This window comes from Microcaecilia unicolor, chromosome 7 (genome assembly GCF_901765095.1).
Source record: "Microcaecilia unicolor chromosome 7, aMicUni1.1, whole genome shotgun sequence".
NCBI lineage: Eukaryota > Metazoa > Chordata > Amphibia > Gymnophiona > Siphonopidae > Microcaecilia > Microcaecilia unicolor.
The window spans coordinates 99,988,469-100,013,118 of NC_044037.1; the positions used below are offsets into that span (position 1 = coordinate 99,988,469).

A 24,650-nucleotide genomic window follows, 5' to 3' on the forward strand; every position below is an offset into this window, starting at 1 on the left:
CGTAAGCAGCGATAGCAAGACTGTTTCCTCTGCCATGTTCCCACAAGAGCAAGGCAGAAAGGGCTTTCTTCTGCTGCGTATGAGTCAGGAAAGGGTTGGAAAAGGAAAGGGCAGGGATCTTCTCTGCACAGACTGGGAGGATTGGCTAGGAAGGTATTGGCAGATAATGGGCCCTGCTAATTGGAAATCCGGATGTTTGGTGTTTGGATAATTGGCGTTCTACTGTACTTTGTACTCATGTTTAAGGTATTTTGACTTTTACATTGTTTTTTTTTTTTTTTTTTAGGGGGGGGGGGGGGGCAATTTTGTTACAGCAATGAAATGCCAGAGCACAGATGGGAGCAGATGCTGGAGGGGATGGAGAAAGAAAGACAGAGGGAAATGGATACAGGGAAAGGGGAAGAAAGTTGGAAGAATGTGGGGAAGGGGATAAGAGAACCGATACTGGGGATATAATGTTGAGAGCAATGCAGCTAGCAACAGAAGAGTCAATTTATTCTTACACCTTATCAGTGCGGTTTTTTTCTAGCAAAAAAGTGCCGGTACTCAGTTGCCAGACCATCCTTCAGGGGTGGGGTGATCACTGAGGGACCCACGACCCCCATAATAACCAGAGACCAACTATAAAAAGCCAGACCCTATGAAAAGTCAGAATTGGTGTGCACAGCCTGTGCTCTTTCATTGGCCACAGGAAACAAAAGCCCTACACAGCTATGTGTCCTCTTGCTTCTAAACTCTGCGCTAGCTGCATGCATACCTCACGTTATCAAGGGAGAGCAATTAGGAACCACAAGGGGGGGGGGGGGGGGCGAGTAGGTTGGGTGGCGCCCAAGGAAGTTTAATAGACAGGAGTGGAAGTGAGGCTATCTAGTCCACTGTAAGCAAGGAAGCCAATTTGATTAATCTCTGTTTCCACTCCCCTGCGCAGCCATCATTGCCATTCACTCAAAACAAAGCAAGCAAACCTTTCAGCTGCTGCATCCATGTTGTCGTTCTTTATTGTTGGCCATCTGTAACTAGTCTAAAGCTCTTCAGTTGGATAGGCAGTGCCTTAAAAGGTGGAGGAGAAAAGAAATAACAATTGAATATCACTAAAACAGCTTCAAAATTTATTGTAGCTGGTAGAAACTTCACTGTTCTTCTATACAATACAGATGGCCAGATTCCACTGAGAATATCCTGTTTCCTGATGGGTTCATCTTAACTGTAGTTGTAATCTGCCTTGGGAAGCCTGGTGTTATAAAGATGATAGAATATATTGAAATTAAATGAATGTAGAATTAAACTCTCCTTTTATTGGGGCACATGGAATCACAACTTCATCTGTTTTGTAGAAGTTTACCTTTTAGATAGACAAATGGATTATTCTGTTCTGAACATGTTTCAGGGGCAAGTGGTTTTATAAGTCAAAATAAAAATAAATAAATATTTTGTTTCATGCAGATCTCAAACATTAATGGGCGATAAGCCCCTAATGCAGTCCATTGGTTTTCTTATATTTTGTTCTTGTGATGACTTATACTGTGCCAAAAGTGAAAACTCTTATCTCTATCTGGTCGATAATAAAAGGAACATTATCCACCCTAAGAAGTTATGTAGCTGTACATGAGGAATTGTGATATTGAATAAATAAGTGTATGCTTGTGTCCCTAGTCAAGCATCCTACATTCATTTAATCCTTTCAAGAAATCCAGTTAATCGTTTTAACATAACCACAGAGGCATTTTTAATATGGTAAAACTAGGGCCCAGCTAAGGAACAGGTTATTTTGAGTACTAGTCTTCACTGGACCAAACTTGCTTCCCTTATGCCATCACTATCCAGCAGGTAGGCAGTGTCTTAAAAGGTGGCGTATAAAGGATTTTTTTTTTACATTTATATCACACATTATCCCAAGCTTACATTTGAAAATACAGTGAGACAAAATAAAAGAATTCAGTTATATTATGGGAGCAAATAGATGGATATATCTGAAACATTTAGCAAAGTTGAGATTAGCATATATACCCAACTGGGCATTTAAAAGTTTGTCCTTTAATGATACCATGTGTTCAGAAATCATAACCATAAGTATAGACAGTGATTCAAAGATTATCATATGCACACACCAGAATAGGCATCCATCACATTGCAAAAGTAAACAACAACTTCTACAGAGTACATCCAAAATTTTATTTTTATTTCCTTATTTCCATCTTCCAAAATTCCAGACAGCAGATGTACAGGACCCAAAGCACTCCAAAACAACACAGTTTATACCTAATTGTTCAACCATCCTTAGGATTCACCTTTGGTTTTAAAAAGCAAACCATGCCTATCCAAGGTCTGGATACACAAATTAAAATAATCAGTTTAAAGCAAATGCCCATATGTAATACGTGGTGGCAATAATGAAACGATGAAATATTCACATAGCAGGCAGCCTGAGCCAACAGATTTATTTTTCACTGAACATAATTAACTTTGTATGAACTTGGTGGCTAAGTGTGCTGAACTGGACAATGTTGGCACATTTAGACTGACTCTGGACTTCTGCATGAAGGTAGCTCTGTCCTCATTATTCAATATCTGTATTTTAAATAATAGTAATAAAAATATCAAGTGCATTTTTATGATATACCTCTGCAATCCACAAAACAAAAGGAGCAAGTTACCACATGCCATCTTTTTATTTTGATGTAAGCACAGGAAAAAAAAAGATTTAAAATGCTCCCAGGTTTCAACTTAATTCATGTTTAATGTGGGGTATAAATGTCAGTGCTTTTTTTGTGCTGGTACACGCTGGTAACCGGCACCTTTTTTCCCAGGGCCGGCTCACCTGCCCGCCCTCAGCTCCCCGACTTTCCATTCCTGCCGCCTACCCTGCCTTGAAATCCTTTCTTTTACCTGAAGTCGTAGCGGCGAAGCGGCAGTGAAGGCAACAGGCAGGCTCGCCTCCTTGCTTCCCTTCCCTCTCAGCATCCCGCCCTCACGGAAATGAAATTACATCAGAGGAAGCCGGGATGCTGAGAGGGAAGGGAAGCGAGGAGGCAAGCCTGCTTGCTGCCTTCACTGCTGCTTCGCCACTGTGCAGGTAAAATAAAAGATTTCAAGGCAAGGCGGGCAACAGGAATGGAAAGTCAGGGAGCTCAGGGTGGATAGGTGGGGCTGGGCAAGTCACTGGACATGGATGGGATGGTAGGGGATAAAGGAGAATCGCTGGACACGGAGGGGAGGGCAGAGAATCAGTGGACATGGATGGAAGGAAAGATAGGGGCAATCGCTGGACATGGATGGTTAGGGGAGGGCAGAGGAGAATTGCTGGACATGGATGGGAGGGGAAGGCAGGGGAGAGAAGATAATCGCTGGACATGGATCGGAGGGAAGGATAGGGGCAAAGAATCGCTGAACAGGGAGGGGAGGGCAGGGAAGAGAGGAGAGTTGCTGGACATGGATGGATGGGAGGGCAGGAGAAATGCTAGACATGGATGGAGGAGAAGGAAGACAGAGGAGGAGATGCACACGGAGGAGAGAGAGGAGAAATGCTGGACATGGATGGAGTGGAGGGCAGGGAAGAGAAGAAATGTTGGAGGGAAGGAAAGACAGGAAGAAGATGCACACAAATGGAGGGGGAGAGAGGAGAAATACTGGACATGGAAGGGAGGGAAGATAGAGGAAGTAGATGCACATGGATGGAGTGGAGGGGGAGAGGAGAAATTCTGGACATGAATGGAGAGGAGGGAAGACAGAGGAGGAGATGCACATGGATTTAGGGGAGAGAGGGAAAATTCTGGACATGGATGGAGGGAAGACAGAGGAAGGAGATGCACATGGATGAAGGGGAGAGGAGAGAGTTGAAATGCTGGACATGGATGAAGAGGAGGAAGTGAGATGAACATGGATGGAGGGGAGGGGGAGAGGAGAAATGCTGGACATGGATAGAGGGGAGGGAAGAGAGAGGAAGTGAGATGAACATGGATGGAGGGGAGGAGAGAGGAGAAATGCTGGACATGGAGGGGGAGAGGAAAAATGCTGGCCATGGATGGATGGGAGGGAAGAGAGAGGAAGGAGATGCCTATGGATGGAGGGGAGGGAAGAATAGGAAGGATATGCATACTGATGGACATGAGGGAAAGGCAAAAGAAGAGAAAAACTGTACATGGATGAAGAAAATAAAAGCTGGATTCACTCTATACCTCCTCCAGTCAAGTCTGTGGAGGACCCAGCTTTTACCTATGGATGTAGGGCTAGAAATGAAGAAGAAAGGAGGAAAGTAAAGAAATAAATGGAAAGGAAGCCCTAGAAACATAGTTAAGGGAACAGATAGAGAGCAGCAGAAACAGAGACTGGGACTAACATGATCAGAAAAACAAAGTCACCAGACAACAAAGTTAGAAAAATCATTTTATTTTCATTTTAGTGTTTGTAATATTTATTTATTTGTTTGTTTCATTTGTATCCCACATTTTCCTATTTGCAGGCTCAATGTGGCTTACATAGTACCGTAAAGGCGTTCGCCAAGTCCAGTAGAGAAACAAATACATGGTGATATTGTGGTCGATTAAGGTTCAGGCACAATGGGGATCGAAGAGAGGAGAGGTTATACAGTATCCACTACGAGCTTTGGTTTTGCTGTGTTGCAGAGTGTAGGTATTTATGTTGGGTTGGTAGGGTATGCCTTTTTGAACAGGTTGGTTTTTAGTGATTTCCTAAAGTTTAGATGGCCGTAGGTTGTTTTCACAGCTTTTGACAGTAAGTTTTATAGTTGTGTGCTTATATAGGAGAAGCTGGATGTGTAGGTTGCTTTGTAGTGGAGGTTTAGGTATGTTCGTGATGGTCTGGTTGTGTTTCTGGTTGGTAGATCTATGAGGTCTGTCATGTAGCCTGGGACTTCGCCATAGATAATTTTGTGGACCAGGGTGCAGATTTTGAAGGTAATACGTTCTTTGATTGGGAGCCAATGCAGTTTTTCTCGGAGGGGTTTGGCACTTTCGAATCTTGTTTTACCAAATATCAGCCTGGTTGCTGTGTTTTGAGTGGTCTGGAGTTTCTTTGTGAGTTCTTTACATCCCGCATAGATTCCGTTGCAATAGTCTGCATGGCTTAGTACCATTGATTGTATTAGGTTACGGAATATTTCCCTCAGGAAGAAAGGTTATACGCGTTTAAGTTTCCACATTGAGTGGAACATTTTCTTTGTTGTGGAGTTCACTTGGCTCTCAAGTGTAAGGTTGCGGTCCAATTTGAAAATTTACATCTGCTGTCTGATTTTGCACTGGGTATACTGGACCTGTAACAGCTTACAGAAATTATTTATAATGAAAAAAATCAAAAGTTATTTTTTTCTACTATACTGGTATAGCATTTTCAATTATAAACTATGGCTGGTATAAGGGGTGTAGCTACTATAGGGGCGGAACCATAGCTGGTGACCAGGCTCATAATTAGTACAGGTACATTTTTTCCTATAAGAAAAGCACTGATAAATGTCATAAATAAACAGATTAGAAACTCTGAATGTTGCGCACCTGATCTTCATAATGGAGAAAAAAAATCTCTGCACGCGTATAACATGTGCTAGGGTGTCCCTATAACTAGCCCCCCCAAATGAACACTGATTATGATTTATAACAAATCACTGCTCTATGAAGAGTATATTCCATTATTATACTTCTGTGTACATCCGTATACTGCACGAGTCGGCATGTTTGAAAATATAAGTGAGATTCATTAAATACAAATGCTACTAACAATAAAGTGCGACATCGTGGTTTCAGCAACTCAAAGGTTTGCTTGCTTTGTTTTGAGAGTACAGCGATAACGGCTGCCCGGGGAAGAGAAAATTGAGACTGACCCAATTGGTTTTAACATTTTGACGTCACTTGGTCGCCTGTGTATTAAACCTCCTTGGTGGCGCCAGACTCAGAGTGAGGCCTGGAAAGCACTGAGAAAAGCTACTGGATTAGAATGAGACTTAGAATGCAACGAGGTCCGGAGCCCCAGAACGAGGCTTGAAACTATTGGAGAGTAGGATGACGGCTTGGAATTCAGAGAGAGACATCCGAAAGAACAAAACTGAAGGTTCAGGTTAGCACGCTCACTGGTCAAATCGTTGATATTGCCCCCTCTCCCCCACCCAAAAAAACCCCGCACACACTGCAAGAAAGTAAAATCGCAACCCACCAATGCTAAAAATTTCCCGTCGCCGGCCTTCAAAACTAGTTCAGTTTGGAATCGGTAACACTGGCTGGAAAATGACTTACCAGTGACATCACCCTTCACAATCCACCCCTTCCCTGCACACGGTAACGTCTTTTGTGGTAGTAGCGTTCCCCGTTCTTCACCAATGAAGGAAGAACAGGAAATAGCGTCATGATGAATGGGACCTTGTGACGTCAAGAAAGTAGAGTCTCTAAGGCTGTTACAGTGCGCGATGGCGGAGCAGGTGAGAGTGAGAGAGGGGAGGTAATGTGTCTGGCATGACGACCCTAAGTTCTAGATGCTGAGGCAGTTGCGAATGTGGCGAGAAAACGAATTGTGACTGCCGTGTAATTCCTCTGGCGGGAAAACGTTGGTCCTGTCTGAGGGGACGAGCTTCTGTTATTGGAATAGTTGCGTCTTGCATTCTGGGATTTGTAGTGTTAAAATCCTCCGGAAGCAGCAAAAAAAGACTACAAAGCCCACAATGCATAATGTGTGTGTGTGGTGGTTTCAGTCGAACAAGGGTCTTACTGTAGTTACCCTATTGGGACTGGGGTTCAGATAGCTTTATGGTTTGAGTAGGTTTGTGTTCCTTTTATGGTATAAATTGCATAATCTAGAACAGGTTGATGAATTACTGGAGGTCTGATTGTATCGTGGTGCAGCTTGGAAATTGTAGTTTCTGCTTCTGTGTTCAGAAAAGTTGGAAACTACAAGGCCGAGCATGAAGTGGATTAAAACCAGGCCTAGTTTAAACCAGCGTGTGACTATAAGGGGTTTCCCAATCTTGGATTGGGAGCCTCAAAGACAGTGGGGGGGGGGGGGGGGGGTTTCAGGTTTGTTAATTTTTTTTAAAGTTCGAATGTATTTATTAAGTTTTCAAAAAATATACAAATAAAAAAAAAACATAGTCCTAACCAGGATGTCATAAAAATTTCTATACAATGCAATATCCTTAAATATAGAATGTCATTACAGACGGTTAAAGAAGAACAAAACAGGTTTACTTATCAAGGAGTTATTCACAGTTGAAATTTGACAAAATTTGGCTACTTGTTCCCACGTTTTATGAAATACCTGTAAAGAATTGGTACGTTCAGCTAGTATTCTTTCATATTTAAAAGTCATACATACAGTAGCACACCTAAATCAAAAAGAAACCAGTTTATGATTTTTCCAATTTTTTATAATAGTAGAAATTGCTACCGCTAATAGTGCATCAATAATTTATAGTTACACTTAACTCCTGCTTGTTTTAACCCTGCAGAACAAAAAACTATAACATGGAATGAAAGAGGGAGATTCAAATAGTAACATAGTAGATGACGGCAGAAAAAGACCTGCACGGTCCATCCAGTCTGCCCAACAAGATAACTCATATGTGCTACTTTTTGTGTATACCCTACTTAGATTTGTACCTGTGCTCTTCAGGGCACAGACCGTATAAGTCTGCCCAGCACTATCCCCGCCCGCCTCCCAACCACTGGCTCTGGCACAGACCGTACTAGTCTTCCCAGCACTATCCCCGCCTCCCTAACACCAGCCCCGTCTCCCGATCTTGACTAAGCTCCTGAGGATCCATTCCTTCTGCACAGGATTCCTTTATGCTTATCCCACGCATGTTTGAATTCCGTTACCGTTTTCATTTCCACCACCTCCCGCGGGAGGGCATTCCAAGCATTCACTACTCTCTCCGTGAAAAAATACTTCCTGACATTTTTTTGAGTCTGCCCCCCTTCAATCTCATTTCATGTCCTCTCGTTCTACCATCTTCCCATCTCCGGAAAAGGTTCGTTTGCGGATTAATACCTTTCAAATATTTGAACGTCTGTATCATATCACCCCTGTTTCTCCTTTCCTCCAGAGTATACATGTTTAGTTCAGCAAGTCTCATACGTCTTGTAACGCAAATCCCATACCATTCTCGTAGCTTTTCTTTGCACAAATTCTGTCCCAAACTGATAACCAGAAATTCAGAAGATCCAGGCAAGAAAAGTACATATGCTCTAATGTACCTATATCTCCATCACAAGACCAGCACAAATTTGAAGATGTAGAATCCACCTTATGTTGTTTAACTGGGGTCAATAATGCTTTATGTGAAAGTAAGAAAAGAGATTGCAATATAGGCGCAGAAGCAATAGGTTTCATAGATTTAATCCAAAACCATTTCCATAACTTATCAGACATGGCATGATTAGTGTCCCTTGTCCATATATCTTGAAGAGCCACAATTTTCGAGTGACTAGATGGTAGGAGTACAGAATAAAATCGTGAGGCTATTCCCTTTGTTTTAGTTATAGAGTCAAATATATGAAAAATGCCAGGGTTTAATTGTGCATTATAATACTTCCTCAGCCATTTGGCAAGTGCAGACTTCAATTGTAGATTCCTAAAATATTGAGTATTAGGCAGGTGAAATTTTTGCATTAGCTCTTTAAAAGAGATAATATTAGTGCGAGAACACAGATCAATTATACAATATATTCCACAGGAAATCCACTCCTTCCAAATAAAAGAAGAACCAATTTTTATGTGAGCATTGCTCCAAAGTGATGCCATCTGAGAAGAGGACAAGGATATTTCACAAGTAGAATCTAAAAAAAATAAGATCCTTAAGAGTGTCATTAATAATGGGCCATGAGGTAACTATGGCAGAGGATGACAATAAAGGTAGAAAGTCTAATGAAAGAGGATGAGCCATCTTTTGTTCCAAAAGAAGCCATACAGGAGCAGGCACACTAGAACAATTAAGCCATGCCACTACTCCTTTTAGTAAAAATGCCTGTTGATATAAAAAGAAGTCTGGCAATTTCAAACCTCCTAAATGGCGTGGCATGTGAAATTCTAGCAGGCTTATTTTTCCATAGAAAAGAAGAAATAATATTATCTAAAACCTTAAAAAAGGACTTGGGAAATTGGAATGGAAGCATACTCATTATATACAGAATACGTGGAGCAATGACCATTTTTATGGTCTCAATTCTCCCCCACCAACTAAGATGCAAGGGAGACCATATAGTACAGGTGTCTCGAGTATTTTTTAAAAGTAAATCCATATTGATTTTGATTGTGTATTCCCAAGAGACCCCAAAAAATGCTCCTAGGTATTTAATTTGAGTTGGACACCATCTTATAGGGCAGGCTGTTATGTGTGATTTATTACAATGTATGTTCAAGGGCATTAATTCAGTTTTTGACCAATTAACTTTATATCCAGAAAGAGAACCAAAGTGTTCCAACAAGTTGGATAGAAAAGGAAGAGATGTTTCTGGATTACAGATATACAGAAGGATATCATCTGCATACGCAGAAAGTTTAATTGAAGTATTCCCAACAGGAACACCCTGGATTTCTGACTGACTTTTAATAGCTATGAGAAGAGGTTCTAATGCCAGGAGGAATAGTAAAGGTGATAAGGGGCATCCTTGCCTAGTGCCTCTATAGAGAGGAAACGAGTCTGAAAGTGAAGAATTTATCAAAATTAGTAGTCGGTGATGAATACAAAGCAGATACCATATCAACAAAATGGTTACCAAAGTTAAACCATTTCAAAACTTGGAATAAAAATGGCCATTCAGCATGAACGCCCTTTCAGCATCTAAAGAAATTACACAAGTTGGAATGTCAAGTTGTTTAGACAAGTGTAATATATGACTAAAAACTCTAGAATTGTCTGAGTCATATCTATTAGGCACAAAACCATTTTGTTCAGGAGCAATTAAATGACCAATTACTGATGTTAACCTATTAGCCAATACTTTTGCAAATATTTTACAGGGAAAAAAAAGCACAAAGGGCCTTTAAAAACGAAAGGGAACAACGTTCTTTCATCAAAAAAGACTTTTTAATAGTGAACTTACACTGTTGATGTGTGTGAGCTTTGCATTTTATTTGGAGGAACACATCACACAATTTTGGAAATCATCATCCTTTTGAAATTAGTCTTTTGAAGCCTCCTTTGTCATTGGTGTGACCCCTGACGCAGGTGCGGTAGCACCGAAACACGGCCCATGTCAGGTGTTCTTTCAATCAAAGTTCACTATTAAAAAGGTTTTTTTTGATGAAAGAACGTTGTTCCCTTTCGTTTTTAAAGGCCCTTTGTGCTTTTTTTTTTGCTGGGACTTTTTCTGTACTTGGTTCCCTCTCTCTGTTACTTTGCAAATATTTTACAGTCATAATTTAACAAAGATATAGGACGGTAATTACCGGCCAAAAGAGGATCCCTTCCTGGTTTTTCTAAGAGAATAGTTACAGCTTCTGACATAGAGGGAGAACACTCTTTGTTATTAATACAATGATTATATAAATGTAATAACCTAGGCATTAATATAGAAGCAAATGTTTTATAATATTCTATAGTAAAGCCATCATTACCAGGGATTTTCTGAGTTTCAATGAAGAAATTGCTTTTTTGAGTTCCTGTATGGAGATATCAGCATCCAGATTGGAGAGAGATTGCATATCAAGTTTTGGGCCTTGTAAAGAGTGTAAAAAAGAGCTCATTTGTTCAGAAGAGACATTATGCTGAGAAGAATATATGTCCTTATAAAAATCCAAAAAATAGTTTAAAATGTCTTTTTGCTTAGTCAATACAGTACCTTTGCTCCTTTCAGATAGTTGGCCAAGATTCTACCAATTTTATTCATTCCAGCAAAGTAAACAGCAGATTGAGCAGAGAGTATTTTATTAAAGTTAAATTTGAGATTCTGAAGTTTACTAAGATCCTCCGCCAGACCAGATAACATATACTGATGTTCAGACAAAGATATTTCTTTTTCAAGTTGGAGTATCTCATTCTTACGTTGCTTGTGAATAAATGCGGAATGAGCAATAATGGCTCCTCGGATATATGCCTTATATGAGTCCCATATTGTTAAGGGAGAAACATCTGTGGTGTTATTCAGTTCAAAGAACGTTGCCGTATGATCTGTGATTTTCTGAAGAAAGGCTTCTTCCTTTAATAGAGATGAATTAAAGTGCCACATTGTGGATTTCTGCATCACAGAATTAATATTCAGAGAACACGTAATAGCAGCATGATCAGAAATATGTATTGGTTCAATAGATGAGGTAGACAAAGTGTCAATAAGTGATTTAGAGAGAAACCAATAGTCCAACCTTGAGTAAGATTTATGAGGATTGGAGAAAAACATATAATCCAGTGTGTCCGGATGAAGCAATCTCCAAGCGTCAATCAGGCCATATTGGGCTATTAGATCATGAAGAGCTTTGTAAGAATTGGTAACTTTATATTTAACTGTTGATTTTCTATCAAGAACATAGTCTATAGGAATATTCATATCTCCTCCCATAATGATGTGATCAACAGTAAGAAGTGAAATCTGGTGAGATAGGTCCGTGAAAAATTGTGGGCAATCAAGATTAGGACCATACACATTAATAAATGCATAAGTAACATTTTGAATATTCAACACCAAAATAATCCATCTGCCTTCTGAGTCTGTGTGATGGTTAGTAAGAGAAAATTGCAAGTCTCTAGCCAATAAAATAGCAACACCATTCTTCATTTTAAGACTAGGAGAGAAAAATACAACAAGTAAACCATTTAGATTTCAATTTTACAGATTCTAAAGCAGATAAATGTGTCTCTTGTAAAAAAGCAACTGATATAGAAAAAGACTGTAAATAGGACAAGATTTTTTTCCTTTTTATGGGATTCAGTATACCTTTGACATTAAGAGAGATACACTTCATATGATTACTCATTATAGTAAGATAGAGGATATACGTTTGCAGTAAGGCACCCAAATGACGTCAAACACTGTTGCATTGTATAGGATATTACATTAACACAAAGAAAAATAAAAACAGAACAGTTTATTTATTTATTACATGTATCCTACATTTTCCCGCATAGCAGTAGGCATGGTGTAAAAATGACAATAAAAGAGTCTGAATCTCCCTTAGGAGTCTCCCGGAGGTGAGAGTGTGAATGGAGATGAAAAAGAAAAACTCATCCCCCTCCCTAAAAGAGAAATGTTAGCTACTATTAACCTTCAAATATAAGTGCACAACTACTTACAGTTCATGGTATACATAATACACACACATATACCATCTCATGAAAAAGATTACAAAACGGCTTTACATGAGTCACGTAGTTGTTTGCATACGGGCCCCTTCGTGTTCAGTAATATATTTTTCCAAAATAACAGGATCAGTAAAAATTTTTGTGATTTCAAGATGCTTCACCTTCATACGAGCAGGGCTTAAAAGACCAAATCGGGCATTGAAAGCCCTCAGATGAGGACGAAGATTTAGAAATTTCCTTCAAAGATCTACTGTATTTTTTGTGAAGTCCGGTAAAAATTTGAAGGTGATTACCATTCCACTTAATATTCTGTTGAGACTTGAAGAAAATGAAGGATTTTCATTATAATAGGGCGTGGCGTTTTCCTGCAAGAAAAATTACCAGATGCAATTCTGTGTGCTCTTTCTGTTTCAAAAGAATGCTGAAAAGAGATCTTCAGTAGCTTTGGGATAAATTCCTCAAGAAATTTAATGGGATTTTCCCCCTCTGAATGCTCCAGAAGACCTAGCAGACAGATATTGTTCCAATGCTGTTGATTCCCTGCATCGCCCATGGCTAGTTGCATATCCTGCACCATTTTAGTAGCACGTTGAAATACTAGGGCCTGATCTTCCATGCAGCTAAGGTGTTGTTCTAACTGATCCATTCTTCCTTCAAACAAATCAAGAAGCGCATTGATGCGAGCCACCTTTGCCTTGATAAATTTTACATCTGAAGAATTCTCATTGAGCATTCCGGTTATCGAGGTAAGTTGCTCCGTTATTAAAGCAAAAGTAGCAACGACGTCAGGCTTGTCTCTTGTAACTTTCTCTGGCGATGATAGATCCGGTTTTGATCGTTTAGAGCTGGAACCCATTGTAAGAGTCGACTCACTCTTCGATTGTTTGCTAGTAGCCATTAATGAAGTGTTATTAAGCAAATATACACTTCTTACTTGTAGAAAAAGAAGGTTAAATCGTGTTATTAAGCCATGGAGGTGAGGAGCTCCTTAATCATGCTGCTATTCTTTAACCGTTCTCTAGTGCCCCCCCCCCCCCCCCCAAGTTGGTTAAATTCTCTTATATTGCAAATTGGTGAGACAGGTTAAGCAGTTTTTAGGCTCTGTGCAGTAAATGTGTAGAGCAATTTGTACACGCATGTAAATTTATCTTATGCATTTTCCTTGTGGATATCCTGAAAATACAGCTGGCTTTAGGATCCCCAGGGCGGCTGTGGGAAGCCTGTTACTATTATATAGTCTCCTTTCTATAGCTGAGAGTATAGAATGGGATTATGTGTGTTCTCCCCACCCACCAGGGAGAATAGTGCCCCAGCTCCCCTTAGCCATCGTATTTTGGATTTGATTGGATTTGGTTTGTCTTTTTTAGAATTAGCTCAGTGTGAGTTACAACCTTTTACACAGATCATAAAAGGACATTCTGCTTCATGTCCCATACTCTCGCAGTCAGGTCCTATTTCCTGCCCCTCTAAAACCAGCTGACTTCTGGTATCCTCTTACCAGTGTTGTCTATTTCTGGTGCTCTCAGCACAGTTGCTGATTCCCAATCCATCTCCTACCACAGGACTACAAATGCACCCCAGATCCTGTTTTTGGCCTGCGTCATGAATGGAGTTATAATTTTTATTCTATTTATTTCTCTATGATAATCAGAGCTGCAATACCAGGCTTGCAGTGGAAAAACACAGACTGGATTAGTGTGACTTGGTAAATAGGCAACCATACCCTGCCCAGTGCTGATGTTTATTCCCAGCCCACCTCCTCGCTCTGGACCAGCAAAAAAATAGCAGCACTTCATGCTCATATCCAGCCTCTTGTCTAGCTGCAGACTTATGGTTTTAATTGTGTTGTGCCAGCTGGTTCCACAAGATCTGTGAGGCACTCCACGACTAACTGTGAGAATACAGTCAAGTTGCAAAAGAGGCATAAGCGATGTGAACCACTGCTCAGCTCCTGTTAATGTAGGGTGAAGCCAAGTGAGGCTAGAGATTGCTGGGGCAGGGAGTTGAGGGGACCAGAGATTAGCACAGTTGGGGAATAAACATTAGAGATTGCCACCTGAAGGCAGACACAAACCAATTCCTGCTAGAATGGGACGATAGATGTAGTTCAATATTAGACAAAATTGCCCCAATTCAAATCAGAACCTCACCCAGAAAGAGATCAACACCATGGTTCAATGAAGAACTGAAAAAACTTAAAACACAAGTTAGAAGGTTAGAACGAACGTGGAATAAAAAGAAAGACGACCCTACACTTAACGCCAGGAAACAACTTCAAAGAAAATATAAATACACCATAAGACAAACCAAAAGATTATATTACAAAACTGAAATTGGACCAAACTACAAAGACACACACAAACTCTTCCAACTCGTGAATAAGCTATTTGATATCACACCAGTCACAACCAACAACAAAGATACACCAGGAGTAGACAATCTCGCGAAATACTTCAATGAGAAAATCGTACAATTACGACTTAAAATACCTGTCAGCACCATTGACTACGCCGAACTCCTTGACTGTCTAGACCCAGACCCTGGTGTATACCCAGCAGACAGAACCTGGACCAACTTCGAGATATTATCGGAAGATCCCATCTCCCAAACGCTCAAAAGATTTGCCAGATCTCATTGCAAATTATATATATTTCCAAACAACCTAATGGCATCTGCCCCTCAACAGTTTATAACAGCTCTAACGAACCACTTGAACTATATGTTACAAAATGGACTCTTCCCGAAGGAGAAAGGAAACATTCTACTCACCCCCATACCCAAAGACACAAAGGAAAGTGCTAGTGAACTAACCAACTACAGGCCAGTAGCATCCATTCCCTTAATAATCAAAATAACGGAAGGAATGGTGACCAAACAACTTACAAACTGTTTAAACAAATTCTCAATACTACACGACTCCCAGTCAGGATTTCGGTCCAACCACAGTACTGAAACAGTACTAGTTACTCTAATGACAAAATTCAAACAAATGATCGCAACTGGCAAAAACATACTACGTCTACAATTTGACATGTCCAGCGCCTTTGACATGGTTGATCATGGAATACTACTACATATCCTCGAGTACTTCGGAATTGGAGGCAACGTTCTCAATTGGTTCAAGGGGTTCCTAACCGCACGCTCATATCAAATGACATCTAATTCGACTACATCAGCCACATGGATACCTGAATGCGGAGTTCCACAGGGATCCCTCCTCTCACCGACCTTATTCAACTTAATGACGATACCCTTGGCCAAACTACTATCAAACCAAAACCTCAATCCATACATATACGCAGACGACGTAACGATCTACATCCCATTTAAACAAGATTTAAAGGAAATCTCCAATGCCATCAACCAAAGTCTATATATCATGCATTCATGGGCGATGCATTTCAGCTGAAACTCAATGCAGAAAAAACCCAGTGCCTAATATAAGTACATAAGTACATAAGTAGTGCCATACTGGGAAAGACCAAAGGTCCATCTAGCCCAGCATCCTGTCACCGACAGTGGCCAATCCAGGTCAAGGGCACCTGGCACGCTCCCCAAACGTAAAAACATTCCAGACAAGTTATACCTAAAAATGAGGAATTTTTCCAGTCCATTTAATAGCGGTCTATGGACTTGTCCTTTAGGAATCTATCTAACCCCTTTTTAAACTCCGTCAAGCTAACCGCCCGTACCACGTTCTCACCTCTCAACATAACACGAACAAATTCACCACCATTAACACACCAAAATTGAATCTTCCAATTTCGGACACCCTAAAAATTCTTGGAGTTACCATTGATAGACACTTAACACTTGAAAATCACGCGAAAAACTCAACCAAGAAAATGTTCCACTCAATGTGGAAATTAAAAAGAGTAAGACCTTTCTTCCCAAGTACTGTCTTCCGTAACCTGGTACAATCAATGGTACTCAGTCATCTAGACTACTGCAACGCACTCTACGCTGGCTGCAAAGAGCAAATAATCAAGAAACTTCAGACAGCCCAGAACTCTGCAGCTAGACTCATATTCGGTAAAACAAAATATGAAAGTGCAAAACCCCTACGAGAAAAGCTACACCGGCTCCCACTTAAAGAACGCATCACGTTCAAAATATGTACCCTAGTCCACAAAATCATTCACGGAGATGCCCCTGCCTGCATGTCAGACCTGATAGACTTACCACCCAGGGATGCTAAAAAATCATCCGGCACATTCCTCAACCTTCACTTCCCTAACTGTAAAGGTCTAAAATACAAACTAATGCATGCGTCAACCTTTTCCTACCTGAGTACACAATTCTGGAACGCGCTGCCGCACAACTTAAAAACAATCTATGAACTAACTTCCGCAAACTACTGAAGACCCATCTCTTTAACAAGGCATACCACAAAGATCAACAAATGTGAACTCCTCTACATATATCCAGTATTGTCTTATTATATTTGCTTGTTATACTAATATCATACTTTTTCGTAATCATGTTACCCAAGATCCTTCCATAATACTAATTGTTTATCTTATTATATATTTCCACTATTCATGATGTATTGTAAGCCACATTGAGCCTGCAAAGAGGTGGGGAAATGTGGGATACAAATGCAATAAATAAATAAATGTGATACCCCAAAATTGGTATGGTGGCAACACTAACAAACCCATACACCTCTCCTGACGCTTTGCCAGGACTGCTTTTATACCATTACTAGTAAAAAAAAGGCCCGTTTCTGAAAGAAATGAAACGGGTGCTAGCAAGGTTATCCTCTAATGGCAATTATGTTTTTAAGGGAACTGTTAGTATGTGTGAGAGAGAGTTAATGAGTATGTGTCAGAGAGTGAGTATGTGTCAGAGAGAAAGAGTGTGTGTCAGAGAGAGACAGAATGTGTGTGTCTGTGTGAGTGGGAGAGTGTAGTGTGTGTCCCGTCTGCACCAACTATGCTGTCTCCCCTGCATTCATCCATATGCAGCAAACGTCCTCTGTACCCTACCTCCTTCATCTATCCATGTGCAGCATCTCTCCCCTGGCCCCTCCATCCATCGTGGTGCAGCAATTCTCCTCTGTCCCTTGCCCTCCCCCCTACATATGCATCAACTCTGCATTGTCCCCTGGCCTCTCCTCCATCCACCCATATCCAGGACCCCCTGAGTTCCAGGACCCCTTCTCCCCCTTTGAGTTCCAGGATCCCCTCCCCTTTGAGTTCCAGGACCCCCCTCCCCGCCTCCCCTTTGTTCCAGTACCCCTCCCCCCTCCCCTTTGAGTTCCGGGATCCCCTCCCTCCCCTCAGAGTTCCATGCCCCCATTCTCATTCGAGTTCCACACCCCCATGACGACCCCCCTCCCCTTCGACTTGCAGGATGCCCCCTCCCTCCGAGGTCTACACCCCCCTCTCCTCCAACTTCCATGCCCCCGCGCCTCTCTCCCTCTCTCTCTCTCTGCCCTCCAAGCACAACCTGTCCTCCAGCAGCCCCTCGCCTTCATAAGTGCTGGCTGTATTTTAAAAATTCTTACCTTGGGGTGCAGCGTCCACAGTGAAGGCGAGCGGCGCTTCACACTGCCTTCGCATGTGTCTCAGCTCTGCCTCTGGTCCCGGCCTCATTTCCTGTTTCCGGAAGGGCGGGATCAGAGGCAGAGTTGAGACACATGCGAAGGCAGTGTGAAGCGCCGCTCGCCTTCACTGTGGACGCCGCACCCCAAGGTAAGAATTTTTAAAATACAGCCAGCACTTACGAAGGCGAGGGGCTGCTGGAGGACAAGTCGTGCTTGGAGGGCAGAGATAGAGAGGGAGGGAGGCGCGGGGGCTGGCAGCTATACAGAGTTCCCTCGACGTCGCGTTCCTTTGCTTAGCAACTCTGCAGCGTTCCCTTCCCTCTCACTGTTCCACCCTTGACGTCATCACGTTTTGACGCGAGGGTGGGACAGAGAGAGATGGATACAGAGTTACGAACCCTTCACTGCAGTCTGCCACGGAGTCAGCTTCAGAACGTTGAAGGTGCAAATTATTATAGTAGATATGCGTACTGATTTCCCTAAGAAAAGCAGCAGACGCTATGAATCCTTTGTATAGTGAGGTAAAATGAGGAGTACTTCAGCCTGTCTTTGTAGCAGACTACTCCATTCTCCCAGATTTAAGTGCTTCCTGAGTAGTAACACTACTGTTGTAGATATTTTCCCAGCTACATTGGTCCATAATAGCCATGTTATAAAAGTGTTGGGTTGTCTATCCTTCCTCTCCTGTGCAATCACTTGTATTGCAATATTTCACCACTGTTTACCACATAGATCTCATTTTAACATTCTCTAACATATGCAGTAGCAGTACATGCACTGACATATCTATGCGCTCTTGCTCACACACAATTGTACCTACAAGAAATGATAAAACACACTCATGTCACTATTCAGAAGTACTTATGCTGTCAGTGGTAGTGACCATAGAAATGTTTTGTTTTTGTTCATATGTGTCAAAAATTGACACTTGTATGAATAACTTTGGCTGAGTAATTAGATTGCTAGAGTGGAGGAGTAGCCTAGTGGTTTGTGCAGTGGACTTTGATCCTGGGGAACTGAGTTCGATTCCCACTGCAGCTCCTTATGACTCTGGGCAAGTCACTTAACCCTCCATTGCCCCTGGTACAAAATAAGTACCTGAATATATGTAAACCTCTTTGAATGTAGTCGCAAAAAAAACCTCAGAAAGGCGGTATATCAAGTCCCAATTCCCTTTCCCCCTAAATGGCCATAGTTACCTGTTTTAAAATTGAGCAGGATTTGGGACAAGCAAGGGGTGGGGGCTTAAAGTTAACCTTAGAACAATGATACTCTTCCACAAAATGGATAACTTAGATGTCCAAGTTGGACTGCAGAAATGGCAGGGATAACTTTAAATAGATAACTTATCTGTTTCAGATTATGGGCTAGATTCCTTGAAATGAAAGGACAAAAAAAGCAGATCAATCAAAGAAGTGAATACCGTTAGTTTTTCATCATTCTAGAATTGTGAAGGTTCAGGACGGTATTCACGTCACTATCTTTTATGATTCATTCGGTTCATGCTGTTTTTTACTGCATTTTGGAAGATTCATGATTTTAGACTTCCATAACTCCCCTGACGCAGCCCTGTTGGGCGAAACACAGCCAGTGTCGGGCTGATTTGTTTATTTGGTTGTCATTCAATAAACTATTTTCTTTGATTGATCTGCTTTTTTTGTCCTTCCATCTTGGAGTTTGCAGATCGTTTGCCTTGCTGTTTTCTTGGACCCTAGATTTATTGAAAGGCACTGCTACTTTAGGGGGCCTTTTACTAAGGCACATGCGCGCTAAACGTTAGAGATGCCAGTGCATTTCTATGGGTGTCTCTAACGTTTAGCACGCCCACAATTTTAGCGCGCACATAAAACGTGAGTGCGCCTTAGTAAAAGATGCCCTAAGTGCTTACTAACACACTTAAATGTTTGTTTACCCTAGGGGACCCGGTTCCTAATTATGGGCCCATTTTACCAAGCTATATTAAAAGGGGGCCTGTGGTGTTGCCGGCACATGGATTTGCTGCGTGCCAAGGCTTCTTTTACAGAGAAAAGGAAATGGCTGTGTGGTAAGTACACACTTGCCACACAGCAGTTTCCCGGGGGAGCCAAATAGGAGGCGGTAAGGGATTCCGCTCTAACCTGGCAGTAATCAGGCTGCTCATGGTGCTGCCCAGTTACCGCCGGGTAAGCCCCCCCCCCCCCCCCCCCCCCCCCGGTGTTAAAAATAAGAAAATTTCCTATCGTGCTGGAAATGGCATGCGGTGGGGGCAGTACTACCACCGGTTCCTACGGTAGTGCCAAATTGTCGCACGCCAACGCTGTGGTAGCTTTACCTCAGTGTTGTAAAAGGGCCCCTATGTGCATTAATGGCATTAGTGTCTTTTAGTAAATCTAGCCTTATCAAGGTAATTTTGTACAACTTTTTGGCTTCTTATAAAAATTAAATCACATCTAAAAAATATGTGCAGCATAAGCCGGCGCATTATTTGATGAGTAGGTGTGTTCAGGGGAGGAACTTCAACAGAGATGTGATTTACACATGTGCTTCACATGATAAGATTTAGGCCTGCTATTTCTGCAGGATTTGTGCTAGGATTTTATAAAAGAATCATAGCTAACTATAAAATAAGCATTTTTCTACTGTATTAAGGTGCCCTGTTATTAAATTACCATCTGACATGGTCAAATGCTTCCTGGAATAAGGAAGAACCCAATACCTAGGCTGAATCATAGGCAACAGCTAGAACAAACCCACAGCATCAAAGGTCCAGGTGAGGACATCGCATCAATCAAATGGAACTATTTTAGGGCTTCAGCATTCATTCTTATAAGATCAGTACTTAATCAAACACCAGGCTCTTTTCCATGGCTTGTTTTGTAATCATTCCCCTGAGCCATCAAAATTAATCCAACTGTTAGCCAATTAAATCCAGTCTCCCAAGGTCATTAAAGTTGTGATTTTAATCATGGTCCCTCCAGGCAACTTAACTCAACCATCTTGGAATTTAAATTACTGTAACAGCCTTGTACATGGGATAAATCTCTCAGAACAGCATTGACTCCAATTAGTCCCGAATATGGCTATAAAATTGCTGACAGGCTTGAAAAATATATGACCATGTTACACCTCTCCCCAGACAGGAACACTGGCTCCCTGTAACATATCAAGTCTCTTTTAAAATCCTTACCCTTATTCATAAAATCTATCACTTAGGTAGTCCACTTTATCTCGTTAGATATTTAATTGCATATAATCCCTCTAGGACCCTGTGGTCATGTCAGTCTAATCTGCTACATATCCCCTGTCTTCAGCAAGTATGCTATGACTTTATTTGCACTCGAGCCTTTAGTGTCATATGCCTTACTCTCTAGAATGCTTTACCCCTTCAACTACAGTTATTGATTCCTCATATTCTTTTCAGAGACACCTATAATTCTTAATTTATTATGCAACTCTTAGTACAAGCATTATGGCACATCAGGTGTTGGCTGCGATACACTGCATGACCGTGTATACTAGCACACTGATACTCCCATTTACTTATCTTTTCTGTCCTATACCAAATGTATTTATTTATGTCTTAAAATTTATAGACTGCATAATCTACAATTCTAAGTGGTTTACAATTATAGGTACAAATCATACATATAACACTATACAACCACATACATCACTGTCAAAACACAATAACTCTGAAAACAATACTGTACTTCTTCAATTCCTCAATATCATGGGCCTTTCAAATAACTTTGCTGAAACGTGCTTTGATACCAATATGTTTTTAAAGCCTTTTTAAATTGATCTAACTTTGTAATTAACCTCAGTGGTAAAGGCTGACTGTTCCACAAACTGGGCCCAATGATGTAAAAAAAATTGAAAACCTGTATTCCTCTAAACGGATAACCTAAAAAAAGGGTACATCTAATACATTCAATGAAGCTGACCTTAGATATCTAGTTGGTGGTGGTGCAGGAAGGAGGGTTTTAGATTTGTAAGGAACTAGGCAACATCCTGGGGAAGGGGGAACCTATTCCAGAATGATGACCTCCACCTTAACCAGGGTGGGATCAGGCTGCTGGCATCAGAATTTTAAAAAGAGATAGAGCAGCTTTTAAACTAGAACCTGAGTGAAGGCCGACAGTCGTTCAAAAGTGCATGGTTCGGAACAAGGTATCTTTCAAAGATATTACCAAAACAGGGAAGATAGGGTATCCTGATAGCGAGGTTGCAATAGAGACCATGGTAGACCACGTGTCTTTAAAGAAAAAGCAGACAAAAGATTGCAAGTTAATACTGCCAACTGCTGAGCAAAACATTTCTTCCCAATGACAGTCTTCCGTAACCTGGTACAATCAATGGTGCTCAGTCACCTAGACTACTGTAATGCACTCTACGCCGGATGTAAAGAGCAGACAATCAAGAAACTTCAGACAGCCCAGAACACCGCAGCCAGACTTGTATTCGGAAAAGCGAAATATGAAAGTGCTAAACCACTGCAAGAAAAGTTGCACTGGCTCCCACTCAAAGAACGCATCACGTTCAAGGTTTGTACTCTAGTTCACAAAATCATCCATGGAGATGCCCCAGCCTATATGTCAGACCTGATAGACTTACCGGCTAGGAATACCAAAAGATCAGCCAGCACATTCCTTAATCTTCATCTCCCAAGCTGCAAAGGTCTAAAATACAAACTTACGCACGCAGCAAACTTTAACTACCTGAGTGCCAAGCTATGGAACGCACTGCCGCACAACCTGAGAAAGATCGACGAACTAACAAACTTCCGAATATCACTGAAGACCCATCTTTTTAATAAGGCATACCACACAGAACAACAAATATAAATGCATGCATCTCCTTTACCTTACACAGACCTATTTTTATAATATCTGTTTGTTCTAAACTTCTAACATGTTACTCAAATTCTCTATGTAACAATATGTAATTATTTTATTATCTCTGCTTGTTTTAAACTTCTACCATGTTACTCAAAATCTCTATGTAACAATAAGTGATTATGTTCTAATCCATTACCACCAAATACGATACATTGTAAGCCACATTGAGCCTGCAAAAAGGTGGGCTAATGTGGGATACAAATGCAATCTCTATATATAAAAGGCACCACCAACGTTCTAAATGAAGCCTCCAGCCGGAAGTGTGAAGGGGGAGAGATATCCGGTTTCCCCATGAGTGTCTGCCCCGCCCTCGCTCTCTCTGTAACACAAACAGTGAAGGAAAACACAGCAAAGCACAAAATCAAATCGCTCTCTCTGTAACAGTGAAGGACTCAGAGGGGGGAGGGGAGAGAGGGCAGAAGCCCTCACTATCTCTGTAACACAAACACAGCACAGCAGGAAACTTTACACTGAAGGACTGAACTCCGAGGGGGGAGAGGACAGACAGCACAGGGGAAGGGAGAGAGGGCAGAGGGCAGGGACACACACACTCCCACATGCACACAGAAGAAAACCTTGCTAGCCCCCGTTTCATTTGCATCAGAAACGGGGCTTTTTTACTAGTAAATAAATAAAATAAATAAATCGAAACAGCAAACATAGTTTGAAATGTCTATATGCGAATGCTAGAAGCATAACAAATAAGATGAGAGAGTTAGAATATGTTGCACTATATGAAAAATTAGATATAATAGGCATCTCTGAGACCTTCTAGAAGGAGGATAACTAGTGGGATACTGTCATACCAGGGTACAAATTATATCGTAGTGACAGGGTGGATCGAATTGGTGGAGGGGGTAGCATTGTATGTTAAGAAGGACCTTGAATCAAATAGATTGACAATTCTGCAGGAAACAAAACACATCTTGGAATCCCTATGTGTAAAGGGGAAAAGGATAATGATAGGAGTGTACTACCGTCCACCTGGCCAGAATGAACAGACAGATCTGTAGAAATGTTGTCAGAAATTAGGGAGACTAACAAACTGGGAAACACAATAATAGTGGGTGATTTCAATTACCCCGATATTGACTGGGTAAATGTAACAGGGCATGCTAGGGAGGTAAAATTCCTTGACGAAATCAAGGACTGCTTTATGGAGCAGCTGGTACAGGAGCCAACAAGGGGAAAAATTCTAGATCTAGTCCTTAGTGGAGCGCATGATCTGGTGCAGGAGGCAATGGTGCTGGGGCCTCTTGGCTTTGGAGTAGATACACATAGGAAATCCAATACATTAGCATTTAACTTTCAAAAAGGAGACCATGATAAAATGAGAAGAACGGTGAAAAAAAAACGTGGAGGAGCAGCTGCGAATATCAAACATTTACATCGGGCGTGGATGCTGTTTAAAAATACCATCCTAGAAGCCCAGGCCAAATGTTCCACGTATTAAACAAGGAGGCAGGAAGACTAAATGACAGTCTTCATGGTTAAAAAATGAGGTGAAGGAATCTATTAGACCTAAAAGAAAATCCTTCAGAAAATGGAAGAAGGATCCGACTGAAAATAGTAAGAAACAGCATAAGGATTGTCAAGTCAAATGCAAAACATTGATAAGGAAGGCAAAGTGGAACTTTGATAAAAAGATTGTGTTGGAGGCAAAAACACATAGTAAAATTTTTTTTAGGTATATTAAATCAAGAAGCCGGCAAAAGAATCAGTTGGACCGCTAGATGACCGAAGGATAAAAGGGGCACTCAGGGAAGACAAAGCCATAGTGGAGAGATTAAATGAATTCTTTGCTTCGGTCTTCACCGAGGAAAACTTGGGAGAGATACCGGTGCCAGAAATGGTATTCAAAGCTGACGAGTCAGAGAAACTGAATGAAATTTCTATAAACTTGGAAGATGTAATGGGGCAATTTGACAAATTGAAGAGTAGCAAATCGCCTGAACCTGATGGCATTCATCCCAGAGTACTGATAGAATTG

The 24,650-nt window shown here is 41.2% G+C and overlaps 1 protein-coding gene across 4 annotated transcripts in view; it reads left to right on the plus strand.

Moving 5' to 3' along the window:
- The first annotated feature begins 211 nt into the window (after window positions 1-211).
- Window positions 212-24,650, plus strand: part of NFATC2IP (nuclear factor of activated T cells 2 interacting protein) — an 84,582-nt gene continuing 60,143 nt past the window's right edge. Inside the window, exon 1 of one of the 4 annotated variants that reach the window (XM_030209105.1) lies at window positions 212-246. In XM_030209105.1, coding sequence (XP_030064965.1) covers window positions 238-246 — 9 coding nt within the window. In that variant the 5' untranslated portion in view covers window positions 212-237. Of the gene's footprint in view, window positions 247-6,104; window positions 6,425-24,650 lie in introns of those variants that run through there. The other 3 variants (XM_030209103.1, XM_030209104.1, XR_003942775.1) reach the window with 3 other exon arrangements.